The 22,707-nt window shown below is 38.8% G+C and overlaps 1 protein-coding gene across 1 annotated transcript in view; it reads left to right on the top strand.

Moving 5' to 3' along the window:
* The window catches only part of TMX4 (thioredoxin related transmembrane protein 4), a 49,607-nt gene extending 29,840 nt beyond the window's left edge, over positions 1-19,767 (top strand). Inside the window, exons 6-8 of the mRNA XM_019462549.2 lie at positions 4,453-4,554; positions 9,166-9,229; positions 10,283-19,767. Coding sequence (XP_019318094.1) covers positions 4,453-4,554; positions 9,166-9,229; positions 10,283-10,641 — 525 coding nt within the window. The 3' untranslated portion in view covers positions 10,642-19,767. The remainder of the gene's footprint in view (positions 1-4,452; positions 4,555-9,165; positions 9,230-10,282) is intronic.
* The last annotated feature ends 2,940 nt before the right edge of the window (positions 19,768-22,707 follow it).

The following is a 22,707-nucleotide window of genomic DNA, read 5'->3' as shown; positions in this document are numbered from 1 at the left end:
CACCTTGTGTGTGTATCTCTGAACCCATTAGTTTCCCCTGCTATAAACTGTTGTCACTAGAACACTTTGAGTGCTTAGCATAGAACCTGGCACGTAGTCAGTACTTGGTAACTGTTTCTTGTTAGTTGTATTCATTAATCATTTGTCATCATGATTTTACTTTTTACCTCTGACTAGTCAATAAGGAATACTTTATCTTTTTATTCATTTATGTTTTAATCCAGGCTGATAGCAGGATTAAAATAGGATTGTATGCCAGTTGTACAACATGTACGTTTGTGAACTAGGTTTAGCATTTGCATGCATTTCAGGAATTATTTGATTTGGTGAATTTTTGCTGCTTGCTGAGCTAATATAGTATGTAACTTACTTCAGTGTTATGGTTGTTATGCAAGGATGTAGGCAGTAAGGTATGCTGCGTCTTTGGGAGGACAGTCTATGATGGAGAAGATTTAACACTCTGAATCCCTCGCAATGAGAATTAAAGGCCATGAGTATTTAGACTGGAAAATAATGAGAGTGTTTTTTTTTTTTATTTTCAAAGTGGGACTACTTTTTCCAAAATTTTAATTCTAGTGTAATTAACAAATAGTGCTATATTAGTTTCAAGTGTACAATATAGTGACTCAGCCATTCTATATATTACTCAGTGCTCATCATGATAAGTGAACTCTTAATCCCCTTCACCTATTTCACCCATCCCCCACCCACCTCCCATCTGGTAACCATCAATTTGTTCTTTATGGTTAAGAACATGTTTTTTGGTTTGTGTCTTTTTTTTCTTTGTTTTGTTTCTTAAATTCCACATGAGTGAAATCATATGAATTTGTCTTTGATAACTTATTTCACTTAGCATTTTACACTCTAGATCCATCCATGTTGTTGCAAATGGCAAGATTTCATTTTTTATAGCTAAGTAATATTCCATTGTACATATGTACCACATCTTTATCCACTCATCTGTTGATGAAACTCAGGTTGCTTCCATAATTTGGCTCTTATAAATAATTCTGCAAAAAAAATAGGGGTACATGTATCTTTTCCAGTTGGTGTTTTCATACTCTTTGGGTAAATCCAGTAGTGGAATTACTGGATCACATGATAGTTCTATTTTTAACTTTTTGAGGAAACTCCATATTGTTTTCACATTGGCTGCACCAGTTTGCATTCATACCAGCAGTGCCTGAGGGTTCTTTTTCTCCACATCCACACCAACACTTAACAAGAGTATATTTTAAAGCTCTCAAAACATTTCTCTGTGTTTTAGATAGTGGCATCTCATCTCTTACTGTTTTGAGGTTTTTTTTTCCTTGTGAAGTTATCTAGAACCATGTTATAGTGGGATGGTGTACACCCACAAAATACCTCTCTCAATGCCTACAAGAGGCTGCAAGATTGTGTCTTGTTGCAAGTGTGAGAGTAAAACATCTCAGGTGAAGTGAACCCTTGGCCATTACTAGAGAAAGTCTTTCTGAGCTGCTCCCATGTAGATGTTTTGCGGATTCTAATCTGTGTTTGAAAGGGATATTGAGTTTGTCCCAAATGTCCTCAGAGTATATCCACATTGATGGGATCAAAATCCAAAAGGTTCTCGTGTAATTCAGGGCCAGCCCAGCTCTGAATGAGACTGTGCAACACTAGGCTGGATGGGTGCCCTTGGGCAGTATCTAACCTGACTTGCAGTGGTTCTGATCCCAGATCAGTTACAGATCTCTATAGAGAGAAGGCTCTAGCTCTGATCCATGGATGCCTTGGTCTTACTCCATTCCTTAAATCCATCTGACCACAGGGTAGAATGTTCTTCTCATTTATTCTACTGTAATGGTGTCTTCATCAGTCCTCTCAAATCTGTATCTAGCCAAAAATTAGCTCTAATTCAGTTATTTATTACAATAGTGCAGTATAAGTCATCAGGCCCATTAGATGATATTTTTGTGCTTTTTAAGGAAACAGTAAGATGCTTCCTTATAATGAGATATAATATTGAGCAAGGATCAGTATTTTCCACAAATGAAAACTGTCACTTTGGCAATTAAAGAAACAGAAATATAGGAATCTAAAACTGAGATCAGTTTGAATCAGTTATTACTTGAAAATATATATATATCAAAATTTCAAGTACTCAATACCACAAACCCCAACACTCTTAAGGTGTTCTAAAACTATTGTGGACTCAGACAAAGTAAACAGATAAGGATTTATGTCTGCAATTGTGAAAACACAACTTGGTTAATGAGGCTTTAATATTAATCAACTAAAAGACCACAAGATGGCAGGGTTTCTCTAAGAGGCTCAAATAAATCCTTTAAAGAGTAAGTGAGGCTCAAATAAATCCTTTAAATGGTAAGTTAATACAAGAAAATTGAAGCAGAGTTTGCTACAATAAGAAGATATTTTGAATGCACTAAGAAATGTCTGACTTGGAATGCAATAATTCAAAGGCAAACAATTCACTTAATTCTAGAAAATAACTTAGAAAATTTCTTGAAGGTTACTTTAATCATTTATTTTGCAGAAAGGGCCTAAGGACCTAAAGTCTAGAAGTACTAATAACTGGACATTATTCATTCCAGCCATATAGACGGATATTATTTATAAAGCAAGCTCCAGAATGCGTATTTCTATGGGTCAGCACAAAGCCAGACTGACTTTCCATATCTTTTAATTCTTTGGCACATTTCAGAGTTTAATCCTGATAGTGGCACTGAGTCATCAAGAAAAGCATAAACTATGAAAACACAGAATTTGTATGATACATTTTAGAACTTACACTGAACAGAATTTGAATAAAGCAACCTTTTGCTATCCCAAATACCTCTTTTGCCTACTGGGCAGCACAATGTTAATTTGTTTAATTGTTTATTTATTTTTGAGAGAGAGACAGAGTGTGGGCAGGGGAGGGGTAGAGAGAGAGGGAGACACAGAATCTGAAGCAAACTCTAGGCTCTGAGCTGTCAGCACAGAGCCTGATGCGGGGCTTGAACTCATGAACCGTGAAATCGTGACCTGAGCTAAAGTCTGACACTTAACCAACTGAGCCACCCAGACACCCCAGATTATTTTTAATAAACAATTGCCTCAGCTGAAGATGAAATGATGAACAGTTCCATCAACAGAGCACAGATGATAGTTTTACAAATCACAAGTTGTTTGCATTTCCTATGAATAATTGAAGGATTTGCTAGTATCTTTTTTTGTTCAATAAGTATTTGTTGAACACTTTGCACGTATCAGTATGTAAATTACTCGCTGGGTCTTTAGATCTATCTCTTCTAATGAATGAGAAATTGGGAGAGAGGAGATCTCAGATTATTCTAGACCAGTTAACTAGCTTTTTTGTTTGTTGGTTTATCATTCAGAATTAAGCCAGAATAAAATATATTATTTAATTGTATTGGCATTTATAAATGGAAAAGCCAACAGGAGATACTTGAGTAATTTGGATTTTGAGAAATATTAAAATAGAAACTAGGACTCATTGTCACCCACCTCATCAGCTCTAGGCAAGTCATTCAGTTGTTACCTCTGCTTGCTTGTGGCATGTAGCTCGGGACCATTTCATCTTGTGTCCGGTAAGTGCTTGGATTGTAGTGAATGACTGCTTTGGAGCTGGAAGGGCCTAACACAGATGATCACTAAGCCATCATGGTGAAGCATGGCTCCTACAAGCCCACATTTAAAAGGGCCTTGGCACCAAACTAGTAGGTTCATATTTGTATGACTTAGCATGTAAATAATTTCTAGCAAAAATGGTATCTCTTCACTGATTTTTTAAAGTATCTGACATCAAATAGGGTCTGAGGGAACAGTAAGAATGAAGGGATGTGAGCTCTACTCAAAAGACTGATGGAATCTCATTTGTTCATAATGAATTAACTGGAAAAATTTTTTCTGTTTAATATTTTCAGTTTTATGGTGAATTACGAAAGTTGTTGAGGATGGGTGGGGTAGAGTAATGGTCTGACTAGAAAAAAGGAAGTATGGAGACATTTTAAATGGTTGATACTCTGTAAGTAGTAATTTAGTTTCACTTAAAAATTGACAAAGGGCCAAGAAGTTTAATTTTTTATGGATACCATATGATGAGTAAAAATTGAGATACAGAATTATTAGGGGAGAATGACCAAAAAGAATCTATGAAATGATGAAAGAAGGGGCTAGAAAAACAATTCTGCCAGAGTTCTACCAGATCATGAACAAAGAAATAGAACTCAAAGAAATATAACTTGAGAACAAAGGTCAAGATATGACCTTGATTATTACTCTCAGATTTTCAATGTTGTAAAATTTGACTTGTTCTTGAAGAATCATATAGATGCAGACTGGATGACCTTTGTGGGAGCTCATACATGTAGAAATAATTTGCAGACTTGAGTTATAGCTAGGGGGGGAGATTCAAACATATTTGGTGATAAGTAAAGATTTTATTTTATATTTTTCTTCTGATTACAGCATCTTCACAACTATTTCACAGTGACCCTTGGAATTCCTGCTTGGTGTTCTTATGTCTTTTTCATCATGGCCACCTTGATTTTTGGCCTTCTCATGGGTCTGGTAAGAAATAATGCCATTTCCCCCCCCTTTCTGTAAAGCCACATGGATTTTATGCAAAACTAGAAAGCAACCAAGAAAGAAAAGATGCATAAACAAATATCATTTTGTGTATAATCTAAGAAGTTAAGTAGCATTTACTTGTTTGATATTGTCAGTGGTAATTTGAGATATAATGGAAAATTCATTTAATTGTTATCTCCTAATCCTATCCTGAAATATCCTGAAGATGTGTGCTGCCTAGAATATAGGCGGTAATGAAAGAATTGGAGACCTTATGTGAATTCATAGTCAGTTTCCAAGACAACCAAGTCAGCTGTGATTTCACACATTGCCTACTTGATTGGAACACTGTGGTGATAAGGCCAAACCTGTGAATTTGTTCCTTGAGTGAACAAGATGACTTTTTCTTGTTCATATCCTCCAGTTGAATCTCTAATCCTGACCAGCTACTTATACATAGACTCTAGTTATCCCAAGGTGGATTTTTTAAGATAAGGTAGACAAAAAACACAGTCATTATTATGGGAAAAAATAAGATGCAAAGCACATTACTATGTCTTCTTTCGGTGTAAAAAGTGGTATCTAATAGGTATCTGTGCATTTTCTTCCTAGATGTTTTAGGTAAGAATTGAAATAATAAATTTATTTATTTAGCTGTATAGACAACTGCAAGGGTTTTGGCATGTTTTACTCTTTTATATAATTTTTTAATCTTTCTTTTTACCCACACTTGATCAATTTGAGCTTTAAGCTCTAAGATAAGTTCTTCTTTTTTTTTTTTTAAGTTTATTTATTTTGGAGAGAGTGCACATGTGCGCAAGCCAGGGAAGGGAGAGAGAATCTCAAGCAATCCCCAGTGTCAGCACAGAGCCTGACACAGGGCTTGAACTCATGAACTGTGAGATCATGACCTGAGCCAAAATCCAGAGTCAGATGCTTACTGAGTCTCCCAGGTGCCCCAAGATAAGTCTTTAAAACCATTGTGCTATATATTTGTCACACAGCTCCTAAACGCTATATGATAGGAATAATTGATGATTATTAAGAATTTATGTAAAAAGGACAAACATTTAGGTAGGTCTGTCCTTACACTGTATAATGCATTTCAGCTCTTTAGCAAGTTCTTTTTATTTTATTTTTTTACCTTTTTTAAATTAGCAAGTTCTTTTTAAAAAATTAGCTTAAAATGTTAGCAGTTGCTTTTATCCATATTGATATATAACTTGGGATGACAAAGTCAGACTCCCAAGAAGCCAAGGAGGCTTTTATTTGATTCGATTTGGTTTTGCTACAAACATGCTTATTTCAAATTATGGTATATTTGATTTGTGACTGCTGGTGTTAGCTTCACAGGTGGGGATGGAACTCAGATATGTCATTCATTAGCTTGCATTAATCCTAGTGCTAACTAACATGTCCCTGACTGACTGGCCTAAAAGTATTTGACTTTGTATAAAGCTGACTGGATATAAATATGCTTCTCCTATCTATGGTCTAGTTCTGGATTGTTCTGGTGGTGTGTTTTAGGGCCACATGAGTGTGAGGCTTTTGTAGGGGGAGCACCATGAAATACTGGGTGGTTCTCAAGTGGAGTTATGGAGAATGTAGGTTGAGTGTGAGCCTTTTGGAAGACCATTGGAAACTCTTCTCAGCATAAAGGATTTTTGAAATTTATCTTTGAGGTCAACTTTAAATTCAAGAAATCAAGTCAGGCTTGTCTATGCCCTAACTTCATTTGGGAACTTAGATTCAAATAATCAGTACAGGAGGGTTATTAAGATTTGGCCTGAAGAAACAAGAGAGTTGATTCTAGACTATTCAAGTGATTAAATGATATAGAATATCATTCCTTTATAAGAAATTGGGAGAGTAACTATTTAACAAAATAGTAATAATTTCAAAGCAGTAATAAACTCAGAAATTTTCCGGTAATACATTTCCATAAAATACCAAACACATATCTCTGATTCCTTTTCTACAACTGTAATACATACCAAAAGAAGCACACAACAACCAGAGTTGTTGCCTTCAGGGAGGTCTGCAGGTGTGCAGTTCTGTCTTGTATGTCACCTTTGCCATTAACTGAGGGCTGAAAGCAGAGCCCAGGCATGCAGTCACCTGAGGCTTGGTCCTGGTGACCCTGGAAGTTCTTCCCTGTATGAATTCTTATGGAGTTTAACTTCTACAGTGGCCAGGAGGGCAGGATGTTTTCCATAGAGAAGTCATTTCCTGATCAAGTCATTGTTTCCCATAAGCCTATTATGTTTTCTACTTTTTCCTAATTTTAGAAGATGAGAAGTCAAAACAAGGCTGCTGGTTTAGATTTTTGTTTGTTTTCGTGATTGAGCCTCACGATAGCTGAAATGTTAATACTAAATGTTATTTTGCACATGTCAGCAAAGGGCCCAGTTTTAGAAATCAAGTGTATATTTTACATTTTAAATCAATATGGGAAAGACCCTTAAGTGTATCATCTGTATATGAAATCACTGTGGCAGTGTCGTTTTCTGTCATCAGTGACTCTGCTCTGAAGGATAAAAGACAGCAAAGCTCTAGGCAAACAGAAGAGCAGTGGAAAACACAGGCAGCGATCATATGCCTCTACTCTCCCGTCTCCATTTCAGTTGGTATATGTGGTGACTGTCTAAATTTTGGTACTTGGGTAGATTATTTTTCTGTGTGTTGCTCCCCAGTGTCTAGCACAGAGCCTCCCTCAGAGGAGGGTCTCTAATATCAAGAGGCCTAGATTTCACTCTCTGTGAAAGGTGGCAAATCTGTCTCCCCTCCTCATTTAGTTGCATGGCCATCTGTATCTACCTGGGTCACAGCTGGAATGTGAAAATATAACCCTGGAAGGGAAGAGGAAGAAAAGGGCACTACTCCCCTATAGACCCTGCTTTTAAATAGTGCCATTCTTAGTGGCTTAGGAAGTGGACCATTCCAAGGGAATAGTTCTCTAGATGAGAAAATAGATCTTGAACTGAGAGAATCTGGGAGAATAAGAGGGTTTTCCTTCCAGTTTCTGAATTAAGGCTATATGATGGAATTGTGTACTATTAGATATAAAATAGACTTTGATGATAGGTTAACCCAAATCCATCCTTTTAAGAGAGTTCCAGTGAGAAAGCAGTTAAATGACTTGTTCAGGGTTACACAGTTAATGAGAGACAAGGTTGAGGTTAGTATGCCTTAAGTCTTTTTCTAGGCCCTCTATACCTAGCCCTCTAGCTGGCCCAGGGAGCTTGTTCCTCACCAACCCACAGAGCTTTATGCATCCCACTGTCCTACCACACTGGTCTCCCCAGCCTTGCATTCAGGGCTTCCTCTGGATATAGGAGCCCCCATGGTCCAGTTTGGTGTAGCTTAGACGAACCAGGCAGCTGGTACTACCCATCCGCTCTGGACTATGCCCAGGGCCTTAAGTGATGCCTCCTTCAAGTGGTCATTCTTGATCCTTCCTAAACCCATAACTGGTTGTAATATCTGAATCTTTGAAATATCTGTCAAAGTGTTTTATTCATTTTTCTTATGAAATTCATGTTCCATATTGCTTTATGTTTAAACTGCCATTTTTTTTCCTTTTTTGAACTTGTCCCCACAGAAGTTAACACGATACCTTGAACCTAATGAACCAAATTTTGAGTAAAGTTGTAAATGAATATACAGATGGTGATAATCCTGAACACAAAGTAGGGTACTCATTTGATGTTTATGAAACTGAATCAAAAGAACTATGATATCAGGTTCTTTAAAATTTTAGAGCATCTTTAAAACACTAATGTATGAAGTAGTATTACTATCTTAAAGGCCAAGTCTGGGAGTCAGCTAGGTACAAGAAGGACACTGTCCTTCTAAATGGGCAGCTTCTTCCTGGTTGTATCTTTATGTTGTGTGATGCTGCATGGGAAGGTGTGAAGAATGGCTGCAGCTTATTCTGGGTCCAGCTAACTGCACCCCACACCCATAGCTTCATCACCGTGGCCCATGCCGGACTAGGCATGGAACAGGGACTGGGATGAACCTGCCCCTAAGGAGCTTGTAGTTTATCAAGGGAGAGGGATGTGTCTAGCAAGTAGAAAATGATTCATTCATATTTCATTAAGGTCGGAGATGAAGCCAAGTCAGTCACTGTCTAAAATAGGGTTTAGTTCATATCACTGATAACTTTTCTTGCAATTTATTTCTGTAGAAATTTCTTATGGTACTCTTAAGAATTCTAGACCCTGAAATAAATAGCCTTTTACTCAGGCATTGGTGAGAGGCAGCCATATACAGACTAGTTTTGTTTGTCCAGAGGGGTGTTTTTAAAAAGGCTGCTTTAGACTTGACTGATAGTATCCATTTTCTTGTACCTGTTTGATTTACCAGTTTTTGGTGGGATCTCTATAGACATTTGACTTTGTGACCCCTGTTATAAATCAATATTTTCCTACATTGTTACATTTGAAAAATTGGAAAGTCTTAATTATGCCCTTGTCCTTTTTGAGGACTTTTGACCAACCGCTAATTATTTGTCTGTAAATATCTGATTATAGATCCAAGACCTAAATTTGAGGCTCTTTGGTAATAAATGTCATATCTATTCACTGTAAAATCACTTTTTCCCTTCAGGTCTTGGTGATAATATCAGAATGTTTCTATGTACCACTTCCAAGGCATTTATCTGAGCGCACTGGTAAGTATGATAAACTCATGTGATAGAGTAGTTTTGGAATTCCGTGGCATGCCCTTTTGTGCTCAGATAGATACTGGAGTTTTCCCCCCTGACTCGCGAGGTGACCAAACCATCACTACTACCAAATTCTTTGAAATATGTTTTCTAGGTCAGATTTGAACAAAAATGATTTTTTTCTTCCCTTAAATTAGGTAATACTTCATTTTGGTCATTGTTTTTCCCCTTGAGTATATGCCCTTCATTAATTAGTTGACACCTTTTCCTTCATTCAAACTGGAATGAGGGAAGAGAACTCACATTTATTGAGTCTCAACCGTGTATCATCAGTAACTATTCTAAATCCTATAAAAACAGTCTTCCCAAATCCTTGCACTGCTCCACACTGTTTGTGGGACTAAACAGCCCTGGGTTTTCACGTTTTTATTCCTAGTTTTGAGACTTTGCATGAAGACTTCTTTGAGGCTTTATAATTGCTTAATTTTATGTGGAAGTTTAACTAAATAAGCTTATATTAGGAAAAAAAGGAAATTTTATTAACTCACATAACTGAAAAATCTAGGGATGTTCTGGTTGCAAGCTCAGCCCAAGGGATGTTAGGTTTCTGTTTCTATGTGGCTGATTCAGTGGCTGTCAACAGCCCTAACTCACATTTTATCAGTTTATCAATTCCTGTAGAAAGAGAGAAGGCTTTTCTTCTTGACTCTGGCCAAAAAACTCCTGGGAAGTCCTGTGATTGGCTTGGCTTAAGTCACATTTCTTAACTAATCACCATGAGTAGTGAGTGGGTCACTGAGTAAGCCAGAAGGAACTTTTACCCTCCCTGGCTCTGTGCTCTATCAGTCAACACAGTTAGTGAACTTTCCAGAGAGGAATGTAGAAGCCCTGGATGGAGGTAGGACACCGCCAGACAGAGATCTGTGCAGTGTGATAACATAGCTTCAGATTGGAGAAAACGGTCATGGCCCCACCCTTTCATTTCACAGCTAAACACACTCAATTGACTGCTGAATGACCAGTTTATTCAGAGGATGTTCCCCTCTCTTCCCTCCACAGACCAGACTCGGAGGTCAGAGGAGGCTCACAAAGCTGAACAGTTGCAGGATGCAGAGGAGGAAAAAGATGATTCAAATGAGGAAGAAAACAAGGACAGCCTTGTAGATGATGAAGAAGAGAAAGAAGACCTTGGTGATGAGGACGAAGCGGAGGAGGACGAGGAGGAGGACAGTGCTGCCACTCGCGTGGATGAGGAGAGGAACGACGCCCAGGACCAGGGGCCTCTGAGAGAGGTCCAGGAGGATGGAGAACCTGAGCCTGAAGAAGACACGCCTGTGCAGCCCAGCCCAGCCGACACAGAGGTGGCGGAAGACACATTGAGGCAGCGCAAAAGTCAGCATGCCGATAAGGGCCCATAGGTCTAGTGACGGTGTTTCCAAGAATTCAGACCAAAGGACTGTGTCAGCTTCCCTCTGGTCTGCAGTGTAAATCAAATCCGTACTTTTTCCTGAATGAGCAAGCTTCTGTTAAAAAATGATCTCTAGTCATGTAGTCTTATGGCATTAAGCCTCATGTATATTAATGAGAGTCTTTCAGGCATGACAATCAGGAAACAGAAAGACAAACATGGTGTTAGGATCTGTTTGAGCACTTAGTATGGGCACAAATTCATTTGCTTGGGGCTAGAGAGTTTTGACCTGAGAAAGCACCCCGCAGGCGCCATAAAATGAAAGCAAAGCAACATGAGCCTCCTCACAAGCAGCAGACGTCTTGTGGAAGTCTTTTGTGTGAAGTATTCGTTTTTGTCAAATGTAAGAAACATCAGCCACCACGGTGGAGAGACACTTTTTTAGAGGTAGAAATTGAGAGGGCCCTGGATTATTACGGTAGAAAAGAGCTTGGACATCATCCCAACTCTCTGAATCTCTTTTGCTGTGATTTATTTCTTACCTTTAGTATCTCCAACCTTCCCACCACAGGCCTGCAGGCGCCCCACACGCTTCACAATACTTCCTCAGTGATAGGCCACAGACAGCGGCCGGTTGACATCAGCCGCTTTCCTTCTTGACTTAAGGGTTTACATAATCCGGAAACAAAGCCCGTGACTGCCAAGCATCTTGAATGAAATGTTGTAACCTTTGGAGATTCAAAAGGAAGTAAGGGTTTTATAGGAGTGATTTTTGTTTTTGTTTTTTGCCAAAATGTAGTAATTACTTTTTTTCAAAAAGTTCCTTTAGCAATATTCTTTTGAAGCCAGAAGTGCCCTAAGTGTTGCCAGTACAAGGTAGTCTTGTGAAGAGAACTTGAATACTTTGTTGTTTTGCTTCCATCTCAAGGGGTTCCTTGGCTCTTGAACCACTTTATTATTAACTGCAAAACCATTTCTGGTTTTCGTTCAGTGATGTGCTTTTGGTGAAAGAATTAATGAAAGTGAATATCTGGAAATGAAAGATTTGGTTTCGTTTCCTTCTTCCTTAATCTTGTAGAGAATTTTATTCCTGTAAATCTCTCAATACTCAGTCCACTAAAAGTACCCAGGGGGCCTGATTTCTTTTAAAGAATCCATCCATCTACTTCTGTCTTACCTGATTTATGTCTTAGAATAAATTCATAAAATTAGATTCCAAGCTTATGAAAGATGTCTAAAGTTGATCCTACACCCCTTGGGTCCAGACAGAAAAACAAGTAGTACAGGTTTATGAAATTCGAAAAGTTTCTGTCATCTTTATAAAGAAATATGCAGTATACTCCTGTCTGGCTGTTTAGATAACCCTTACCTCATATTAACTTTGAACAGGGGCTCATTGGAGGAGGGGGAGGTCTGAAACTCTCTACCCTCGGTTGGATGAATGGGTCTGTTGCAAGCCTCACACAAAGGGAGTTTTTATTCTGACAGAAGCTAGTTTTTAGAGATGGTTATTTTTCATCTTTCCAACTCAGTTACCTGACAGGCTCATCCCCTAGTACGGTGAGGTTCATTAACAGTCACCAATAGTTTTTTGCTTCAGACAGCTACAGAATCTTGAGTTTGAAGCCATCACAGAACTGAGGGACTGGGGAAACCTTGACTTTGGCTCATTTCCTGCCCCTCCTCCCATGTAAGTCTCTGATACATCCTCACCCCAAGCACCATGGTTCTGATGGTGGCAGTTATGTCTGCCTAATATTGGGAAGCTTTTCTAGATCATTCTCTTCTCTTCTGTCACTGGATTTCTTTCTTTGAAACAAAGTTTTCAAAGATCACTAAGTTCAAGTTCAGAGGTGTGGAATAAAAAAGGTTTCATTATTTGACTTTTTTGTTTAAACCTCCCCCCTTTGCCCATTCCCCTATATTAAAACTTTTTTTTTTTTTTTTTAAGTGTAGTGTTTGACCAGAAGGGAAGGAATGAAGAAATAAAATCCACTTTGGCTTTTTATAAATGTAAGGCCAATTTCCAATTGGACCCCAAATAGTATCTAATTATAATAAGAAAAATATATGTTCTTTCTCAACAACACTTGTAAAAAATTGGAGGAAGAGGAGAAAACAGTTTGGCGAAGAAGGTCCATTAAAAGTTGGAGCATCTGTGGCTACAGGTACCATTTTTTTTTTTAAACATCCCAGCAAAAGATGGGGTTTTTACTCAATGGACTGATAAGTACACATCTAATTTAATCTCTTCCCACTTGAGGCCTTTAGGTTTGTTTTCAGTATTTACTGAATATAAAACTAAAGGGAAAAAGTCAACCTAAAATAATTTATGATTAGATTAACACCTCAATAGGATTTTGTGGATTTTTCATGTGGATAATATATTTAATCCAGGAGCCAAATCATGGAAACACAATTTTGATTTTAAAAATTAAAAAATAATCATGCTTCCTTATGTTGCAATATCAGTTACTTACAGAATAGTGTTTTATGTAACTCAAATCAGGAAAATTAAATAAAAGTGTCTCTAGATTTTGGAATAGAAGTGAAATACTTTACATGGGAGCAGTTGGAGCAGGGTGTCTTTTTGCTGATTAGAAGGAAAATTTGAAACTTCTACCTTTTTCTTAGTTTCTTTTATCATTCATCTCTTGCTAGATCTGCTAAAGCACCCCAACTTGCTTAGAGCTCTCCCACTGATGCAATGAGTAGACAATCCCACTTCTTTCCTTCCCTTTGAAGTGTAAGCACTGAATGGGGTGACAGGCAGGACTCCTCTACTTCACAGGTCCCTGCACTGCATGGGTGCATACTTACCACCTGAACTGATGCATATGAGCCCTGTTAGCCACAGGACTCTTTAACTACAAAAAGAAATCCAAAATAATGACTGTAATAAAAAGTAAACAAGCTTTAGAGAATGCCAAATTTTGACTTTTTTATGGCCCCAATCCTTGCTGATAGCTATGGCATTGCTACATGATTTGAGTTTATATAAGCCTGCAGAGTCCACAGTGCATAACACCTTTGGGGAAGGATGATAAAAAATGTCTTCTGAAGTGAGCACTTAGCATATGACTTTTTATGACCAAGTATTTAAGACTGGAGCCTGTATGCTGCTTTACAGGATGGCAAGCATTAAAGAGTCCAAAAAAAAAAAAAAAAGTAGAAACAATAGGGTACACCTAAGATTTCAGTATAAAATGTTAAATTGGCATGAAGTGAGAGAAAGAAGGGAAAGATTGGTGCTTTTGCTAATGTGTATCAACTTATCTCTGTCCAACTCAGTGTTGAAGTGTTATCTGCCAGTATTATAAATGTATAATTGACCCATCCCATCAATTATAACAACATTTTGAAAAGTATTCATGTAAATCTTCTGTGCCAACAGAAAACTTCCTCCTTGTTCAGTATCTTTACCTCAGTCCTACATTTTAATCCTCTTCAGGAGATTAGTTTGTCTTGAAAAACCAAACACGGAGTCATCAAGTCTGATGAACCTTGATGGGGCAGCTTTTTGAGTAGCTTTTCTGAACCAGGAGATTTGGTTGAAAGGCCTTTGGTAGTTTCAGACCAGGACATGGCCTTCAGATGGCCTCTTCTCGGTCAAGTTTCACGTGAACTGTGCCATTGTTTCTGTGTGCCTCAGACCATTTTAACATGTTTCCGATGTAGTGTGATTGTATTTGTTCCTAATTAGTTTCTTTGTGCAAATGCAGTTTTTACACTAAAAATACTGTTTATTTGTACTGTAATACATTCTAAATTTGTTATTTATATTTTTTGTAATAGTCGTAATTATTTAGCTCAGAGATATTTAATTATTTTTCTCTTCATCCATGTGTTCTTTGCTTCCTCAGATAGCATCTGCAGTAACTGGAAACAGTAATAGAAAATCAAGATATAAGCCTCAAGCATTATATTGCTTGAATTACAAATCACCTTATCACAAAATTGTATAGAATCTTTGATCATATACCTTTTTATTTTATCGTAAACTTCTATTTGCAGCCAAACCTAATGATAGTGATAAGTAAAATCAAAACAGTGTATGGCTTTTCATAGAACTATTTTCACAAAAGTCATTCACCTAGGGAGTGAAAAATACTGCTTTGTTAAAAAATAATTTTCATCTGTCCATTCTGCATCCAGTCTGTTTCCGCCCCCCGCCCCTTTCTTTCTGTCCTCTTTTTGACTTGGTGAAATGCAAACCATGTACCTTTTAGCTACTTTGGAAAGTGCACAAACCAAGGACAAGTGCAAAGATCCAAGACTTCCTCTTTGTTATAGCCATTGTGTTGCCTATAGAAACTCATTTTACTCATTTGTCAGGTCTCCCTTGGCCCAGCCCTGAGGTGTGGAGGTGGCCAGGGCTGGTGAATATGGCAAAGGATGCTGCTAGTCCTTCAAGACACTGTGGACTGACCTGGTCTCCTGGGGCATTCAGAAGGCTCTGGTCTACACCTAATCCTTCTTATCATGGTAGCATTGGAAAAGCACAAAGGAGATGAGGTGACTTTTAAATGCCCTTAGGGACTGAACTATGGATATTGGATTTTTCACTTTTGAAAAAAAATTTTAATGTTTATTTATTTTTGAGAGAGAGAGAGAGAGAGCGAGTAGGGGAGGGGCAGAGACAGAGGGAGACACGGAATCTGAAGCAAGCTCCAGGCTCCAAGCCATCAGCACAGAGACCGAAGTGGGGCTTGAACCCACAAACCGTGAGATAATGACCTGAGCTGAAGTTGGACGCTTACCGGCTGAGCCACCCATGCGCCCCTGGATTTTTCACTTTTGAAAGATGGTAAGGGATGTGCAGTTAGAAGAAAATGATTAAACTTCCATACTGCCAAGTCATTCCTTCAGAGAAACTGCCTCAGAAGGCTTTTTTGTCTATGTAGAGAAAAGTATCCATTATGCAGTGTCGCAGCCTACATGAACTTGGTCATACATCCTTGGTGGGAGCAAAGCCTGCAGCTTCTGAAGGCAAAAACACCAAATCTGGAACATATTCCACAGTATTTGGAATTCTATCTTAGAACATGTGAATTTCTCAAGATTGGTGACTGTATTAGGTCAGTCTAGACTGTGTTTACAGACTCCCAAATCTCAGAGGCTTTAAGAACAAGAATTTTATTTCTTCTTCACTTAGGTTAGATCAGTCAACCCAGATAATAGTTGCTCCGCTTCATGTAGGTTTTTCTGGGACCCAAGAGAGGTCAGGAGAGGCTTTGCTGTCTAACATATGGCGTCTAAGGTGGCTATGGTCATTTTCATCCAACCAGTCTAAAGGGGAAAGAGCATGGAGGAGTGTTTCTGGGAGATCTTAAAGCCAGGCTGCCAGGAGGCACATACGCATTACTTTTCTCATTCCTGTGAGAAGACTTAGTCACGGGGTCACGCCTAATCGAAAGGGAGGCTAGGATGTGTCACTTTGCCACGTGCTTAATAAAAAATGGAGATTAGAGAGCTGGCCTCTCTGCCACAGTGATGTCATTTTCCTACCTTTGCCACCTGAGCGTCTCACAAAGAGCAAGCCCATGTGAAATGTTAGTCACATGAACGCACTGGTGGCAGGAGAGGGAAGAATGCTTGTCTTCCTTCTGGACTTTGTTATATTTGATCTTCAAGATTCCAGACTTTTCAAACTGTGAATGGTGTGTTCTTAGAGAGTTTATATTTTATTTGGGAAGATGGACATTAGTAAGCAGGAAAAGAATTACAATGTGAGTTTGTGAAAAAGGAACCCAATCTAGGTGAGAGTTTAGGTGGTACATGTGACCAGGAGGGCATGATCAGGGTTGCTGATGCAGAGATAGATTTGGGACCCCTCCAACATACACACATAATCTTTACACTGCACATGTGGAAAAACAGGACTAGCATTTATCTCAATGAGAGGTTCTTGGCTGAGCCATTGGGATAGATTCTGGGCCTCCTTTTCCTTTTGTATAAGGGAGTGATAGAGAAACAGCTTGTTATTCATATTTTCATGAGCTGTTTCTTCAACTTTGATATCTTTGATATCTAATCAGTAATTTATAAACTCCATAAATCTCCCTAAATGGAATTCTAGTTGATAGACATCTGGTTAAACGTGTTAACCTAAAAATGACACTATAGAAAGATTGATACTATCAGAATTCTTTGTGTTCTGTTGTTACTGGTGGGGCATATAATTTCTAAAATTACTTATTATAATTAGTTACTTTGGTAGTGCACATAGGATAGACCAAAAGCACATTTGTATCCCAAAGGGACAACCTGCAAGATTTACAAAATTACACAGCTGCCACTCCATGGTATTGTCTTCAAATTCTAGCTCTCTGTGCAATACATTTTAAGCATGAGTCTCAATCTAATAGTATTAGAAGCCAGCAGGTTATGAGTTGGCCATTAGCTTTTAATTATTTTACTAACAGCAATTTTGTATAGAGTATTCTAAGACTTTTCATATCCTTGACTACTCCATAGTATGGCATCAAGTCACCCGGCCCTCCTTCAGAGCCTTTACTCTATTGATACTAAAAAAGGTAAGAATTACCTCCTAACAGAGAAAGTTGTCCCAATAAATTGCATAGAATAGGATGATTTCTTTTTTCTTCTTTTTAACACTTATGAATATAGTATTGGTATTTGTTTTAAAATGACAGTTCTGCTCTCATGCTGTAGCAGAAAGATAGGCCCCCTGTTCCATGAGTACAATACAATCCTAGTGACAGGTTAAAGTAATGACCTTGAGAAACAGGCCCATCAGTACTCTAGAGCAGGGAGAACTGCCTCATTTATAATATGCAAACAGAATGGTGATTTAGGGGCAAACCCATCAAGAGAGATCTTAGTGTACATTGTTCCAAAAAGGGTTAAATTCTTGGCCTTTAACAGGTTAATGATGTGACTCCCCAAGGAGTTTAATCTAGCATTTCCAAGACTTTTTTGACAAGCAGTGTTGTGGAACAGAAATTTGAAAATCCCACTTTAAAAACTCAAAGTGTTGGCAAAATATAACTCCTCTTTTTAAAGGCAGAGCTAACTGCAAAAGAAAGAATTCACAGGGACCGAAAACCATGAGGTAAATAAACGTGATGTGGTTCTGGGGCTGCCTCAGTGGGTGATGGTGGTGGTGATGGTGGTGGTGGTGGAGGTAGAAATCTGTGCCCTAGGTAACCACAGAGCACGTATTTTACTGGCCACATAGGTATAGATAAAAGGTCTTGACTATAGCAAGGTCAGAAGTTGGAACTGAAATTGCAGAAACTTCCTAGCTACATCCTCAGTGAAACAAAAAAATCTGCTCACTTGCACATGGAAACTACCATAAAGCTTCCTGTCTCAGCCTGGTCAGTGTGTTCAAAACTAGCTTCCCAGAGAAAGCGTGCATAGCCATGGGCCTAACCTTTACATATAGAATTTTGAATTTACACTAGTTTCATTGTCTCAACAGGCCCCAAACCAAGAAATTATTTTTTTTTTTACGTTTTTATTTTATTTTTTGAGACAGAGAGCATGAATGGGGGAGGGTCAGAGAGAGAGGGAGACGCAGAATCTGAAACAGGCTCCAGGCTCTGAGCTGTCAGCAGAGAGCCCGATGCGGGGCTCAAACTCACGGACTGCGAGATCATGACCTGAGCCGAAGTCAAACACCCAACCAACTGAGCCACCCAGGCGCTCCCAAACCAAGAAATTATAATAAAAAGGCTAATGGGGGGAGGGGACATACTAGCAGAAGGAACCACAAAACTAAGTGCTCTTGAAAACACCCTCAACCTGGCATTAAGATTTCCATAGATAAAGCCCCACTTAAGATAAACTCGCAATCAAAATTACAAAGTGTGCAAGGAAACCATTAATCAGCAGAATTAGATTTGCCCTAGTCCTTGAAATAATATCAGATAAAAACTTTAAACTTCTAAAAATGATTAAAAACATAGAAGAAGGAACATAAAACACAAAAGAATAATGTCCTTTTTTTCTTCAGAACAGCATATTTTAGGTTTGCTTGTGCCACATATATCATCAGTATTTCAATCCTTTTCACTACTAGTGTATAGTATTTCATTCTATGTGTTGTTTGCCCATGCAGAGTGTTTCCAGTTTTTGGATGGCCCTTTGAATCTTCTGATTATGAGGCATTCCCAGAACTACTTTATAATAAGCTTTGGTAGAAATACTGGAATGAATGTTAGAAATATATTCCTCAGGATTTTCCAAGATTTGTTCTTATATCACCAGAAAGCAGTGTGCATCACCCTTGCAGGGAACAGATACTTGAGAAAATAGATGCTGGTGCAGGTCTTCCTGGGTTGAATCCCAGGTCCACCATTTGCCTGTGGTATGAACTTGAGCAGGTTACCTAACTTCTCTGTGCCTCATCTTTACAGTGGGGTAGTAAGGGATTTCCACATCTATTAGTGAAGTTCTAGACAATTTTAACCAACCCTCCTAATTAAGGCAACTAGAAAACATACTCTAAAATATACATTTATATGTGTATGTTAAAATATTAATATAAATTTTAGACACACACACACACACACACACACACACACACACACACACACACACAGTGCTTGAAGGCATCAGAGTTTACAAGACAGTGAAGGATTACCAGGCCAGGATCTAGGGGAGATGGAAAGGTCAGGAATGCCATGCTGGTGTGTTCTGAGCTGCTTTTCTGGGGGCATTTGGTGTTTCTAGGAGCAGGGATAGAGAGTGTGCCGTGGGGCTGAGTGTTACTTTTGACAACTTTGTCTGGTTGAGGGAACAGGGATTGGCTGAGGATGGGAGGGCCTATGAAGCTCCTTGTTTGGGTTGGGTCTCTTAAAGAACACACTAGGAATAAGGATGAACCAGAATTAGGCCCCACAGCTCAGCTACGATCTGCCCAGCAATGGAAAACAGGATGAGGTGACCCTGAAAGCAAGTGCAAATTCTAGGAAGAATGAATTTGGTAGTGATTGAGTTCTTCTTAAGTTAACTGGTGGGTTCTCTTGCCTCTTTTACTTTGCTACAATGTAGGATACCAGGGTCTAAATAAGTCCTGAGGCTTATCTAGCCTTGTCTTTGTGGGTCATTTTGTGCACCCCCCCCCATAATCTAGCAATCCAAAATAAACATTGATTTCTTTATATTATTTTCATTATCTGCCTCTTTTTGTCCCCAAGGCAATCCCTTCCCCAAGCCAGCATTACTCCCTCCTTTTATATTTTATATATCCCTGAAAATTTCTCTATGGTATCCCCAAAATATGGTATTAATTGCTGTCTTTCCCCCTTCCATTTTCCTCTTGCCTACTACCTCTCCATTTTTACCCTTTCGGGAGAAAGACCTTTCCTCCACCGATCCTTTCTAATACAGATAACCCATCTTGGCTTACAAGTTTCTTTCACTGCACAATTAGACCACAGAGCTCTAGGAAAGTGGAAAATACCAAAATGACATTGCCAGAAATTTCCTTGATTGGGAGACGAGGTGGGAGGGAGGCCATGAATGCCCATGCCTATGTGCCTATTAAACTTTCCATCTATTGCCCCTAACTTCTCTAGTTTACTCTGGGCAGATCAAAATCCCTGTCAGATATCTGTGACAGGAGGAACTGTCAGGTTCAGCTGCCTCTGCCAAAATTAATCATTGTCCTTTCCCAAACGGAGGCAGAGAATGGGAAAACTCTCTAATGGCCAACATGTCAGATTTAGTATTTAATCCCTCCTCTCTGCCCCCGAGAATCTCCCCTCCTCTCCTCCAGTTCCCATTCCTCTTATAATGAAAGATTATTCATCTAATAGACACCTTGAGATAGAGGCTGCCACGAGAAGTTCCTCTTCTCCACAACAGAAGCAAATATTGACTATGTCCAGTACTCTACGTTTGGCCAGCCCAAAAGGCCGAGAGTGATCCCTACTTACATGGACTTACCCATGCTGAGTTCTTTCAAATCTCCTTTCGTCATAGGATACCTACCTGCACTGGAGCAATTTGGTGCCCAATCTGCAAGAAGATCTGTCTCTCATGGTCCCTGATTGGGCTTTGGATCCTATTTATGATCACCTGGGAAAAATTCAATAGGATGGAGTATCCTTGCTATAACTTCTAGTTTCCTAAATCTGCTCAATGCCTCTGGTGCCAGCCCTGTTAGATGATCCTGAAGGTCATTAAAATTCATTCTTTATTCTCCTCAAACTGAGGTCTGCTTCACCAGTAGTGAGAATTCGTGAGGCTCTCTCTTTGGGATTAAAACCCAGCAAACCATGGCTCGCTCACCTAGTTGCTCCAGCCAGTAGATTTGCCAAGCTTCATTCCATCCCTCCTGGCAGACAGTCTGCTTTAGGAATTCTTCCAGCCACTTACTTCTTATGGGCACATCCTCTCAAAACCATTCATAACATTAATGGCAGCTGTTTTAGCTTTGACTTCATAAATCACCCTGGTGTAGGATGTTAGATGCTAGCATCTCTTTTTTGTGTGTGTCTGTGCATCTTTGTATCATTTTGGTGGATGATCAAATCACAACTCATAGCTTTTTATTTGGCCCTTTCTTAGCATGGTATTTCCCATAAATGTCTCCAGTTTCTGGGAGCTATTGTTCTGTTCCAATGGTTCCAAACCCTGCTTGAAGTTGACTTCCACAGCAGTAGCCAGATCCTTCTGGAATGAATCTATTCACCACCAGTGGAGCAGGGCAGCTTTCGACTGCTCCAAGCAGGATTGAAATAGGCCTTCTTTCTCTGTTGACAAAGGAATATAATTTCTTAAGAAGTTAGATAGCCATTGAAGCTGTCTTAAAGCTAATGTCCAGTTCATAATTTCACAAGGGAAGTTTTCTTTTTTAAAGACAATGTCGATTTAATTCATTATATGTGCTTCATAAATCTGATTTCCAAGTTGGAGCTATTTTTCCTTCTTCCCCTCCCAATTGGAGTTCTCATTTCGGCAAAGCATGAACCACATTGCTCTGGCTCTCTCGAGTTATTTCGAAAGCCACTCTCCAGTTCCCACTTCTTTATTTCATTGTTCCAAGAGTCTGGCCTTCATACCAAAATGCACCATTGACTCAGGTGATCATTTAAATCAAGGTGCACTTGGATCACAAAATCCAAAGACTTGGAAATTCACTCCCAAAATGTAACCTGTCTACATTTAGTGACTCTAAATGGTTCAGTTTTCTAGCCAACACAACTCAGCCCAGAAGCTGGAAACATGAATAATCCTATCTCTGGAAAAATACTAAGGAGAGTCCAGTTCATTATCCATAATAGCATTTTTAAAAAGCCCATCCCATCTCTTTGTTTTGACTATCCTTTAATTCCCACCCCTCTGCTCATTCTTCATTCTCTGCCCTACAAACTTTTCCCTGGACCCTTTTTATATAAGCTCTCATTTTTTTCCCCCTGTTTCCCTTTTCCTTCCATGTGTCCTTTTTTTTTTTTTTTCTTATTTTCACAAATCTCATTTTTTTCTGCTCCAAATCTTTTTATCTTCTATTTTCCTTTGGCCCCTCTCTTCACCTGGGTGCTTTGAATTTGTATAATAAGGTTTAGGGGGAAGGAGGAAGGCAAAGGAAGAAATAGGATATAGCTAAGCTGTTCCTCACTGGGCAGTGGTGGTTATCAAATACTCATAAATTAATATGTTGTCTCTATCACATTACAATGAAATAATAAATTATAGCTGATATAATTTGTTGCCTCTATGGACCATATTCTTACCCACCACCTCCCCCCCACCCTGTTCCCCCTTTTTGCTCTCTGGGTTTGACACTTTGAGTCTTTTTCTAAAACTAGAAATAAAACAATTGTTCTTTCTTTCTTCTGCAACATTTACTTACAGCAATTTTCACATTTGAGTGAAAGATGTTCTAACGAGTTCCCAAGTTAGCAGAATTAATTCAGTTCAGTTCTTTTCATTTGCTCAGGGTAAATTGGGGTGTAGAAAAAGAAAACTCTCAAATTTGCTGCTCCAGCACAGGAAGAATTTTGCCTCTACCTCTCTGCTTCTCTCCCTGTTTCTGTCTTAAGCTCCCAGCAAAGAATGTGCAACTGCTAATGTTTGTGTGTTTGTTTTCTGTATGCAATTT

This window comes from Panthera pardus, unplaced genomic scaffold, assembly GCF_024362965.1.
Source record: "Panthera pardus isolate Hobbes unplaced genomic scaffold, ASM2436296v1 HiC_scaffold_25, whole genome shotgun sequence".
NCBI classification, from domain to species: domain Eukaryota; kingdom Metazoa; phylum Chordata; class Mammalia; order Carnivora; family Felidae; genus Panthera; species Panthera pardus.
The sequence above is the reverse complement of the archived record's forward strand: the minus strand, read 5'-3'. Positions and strand labels throughout refer to the sequence as shown.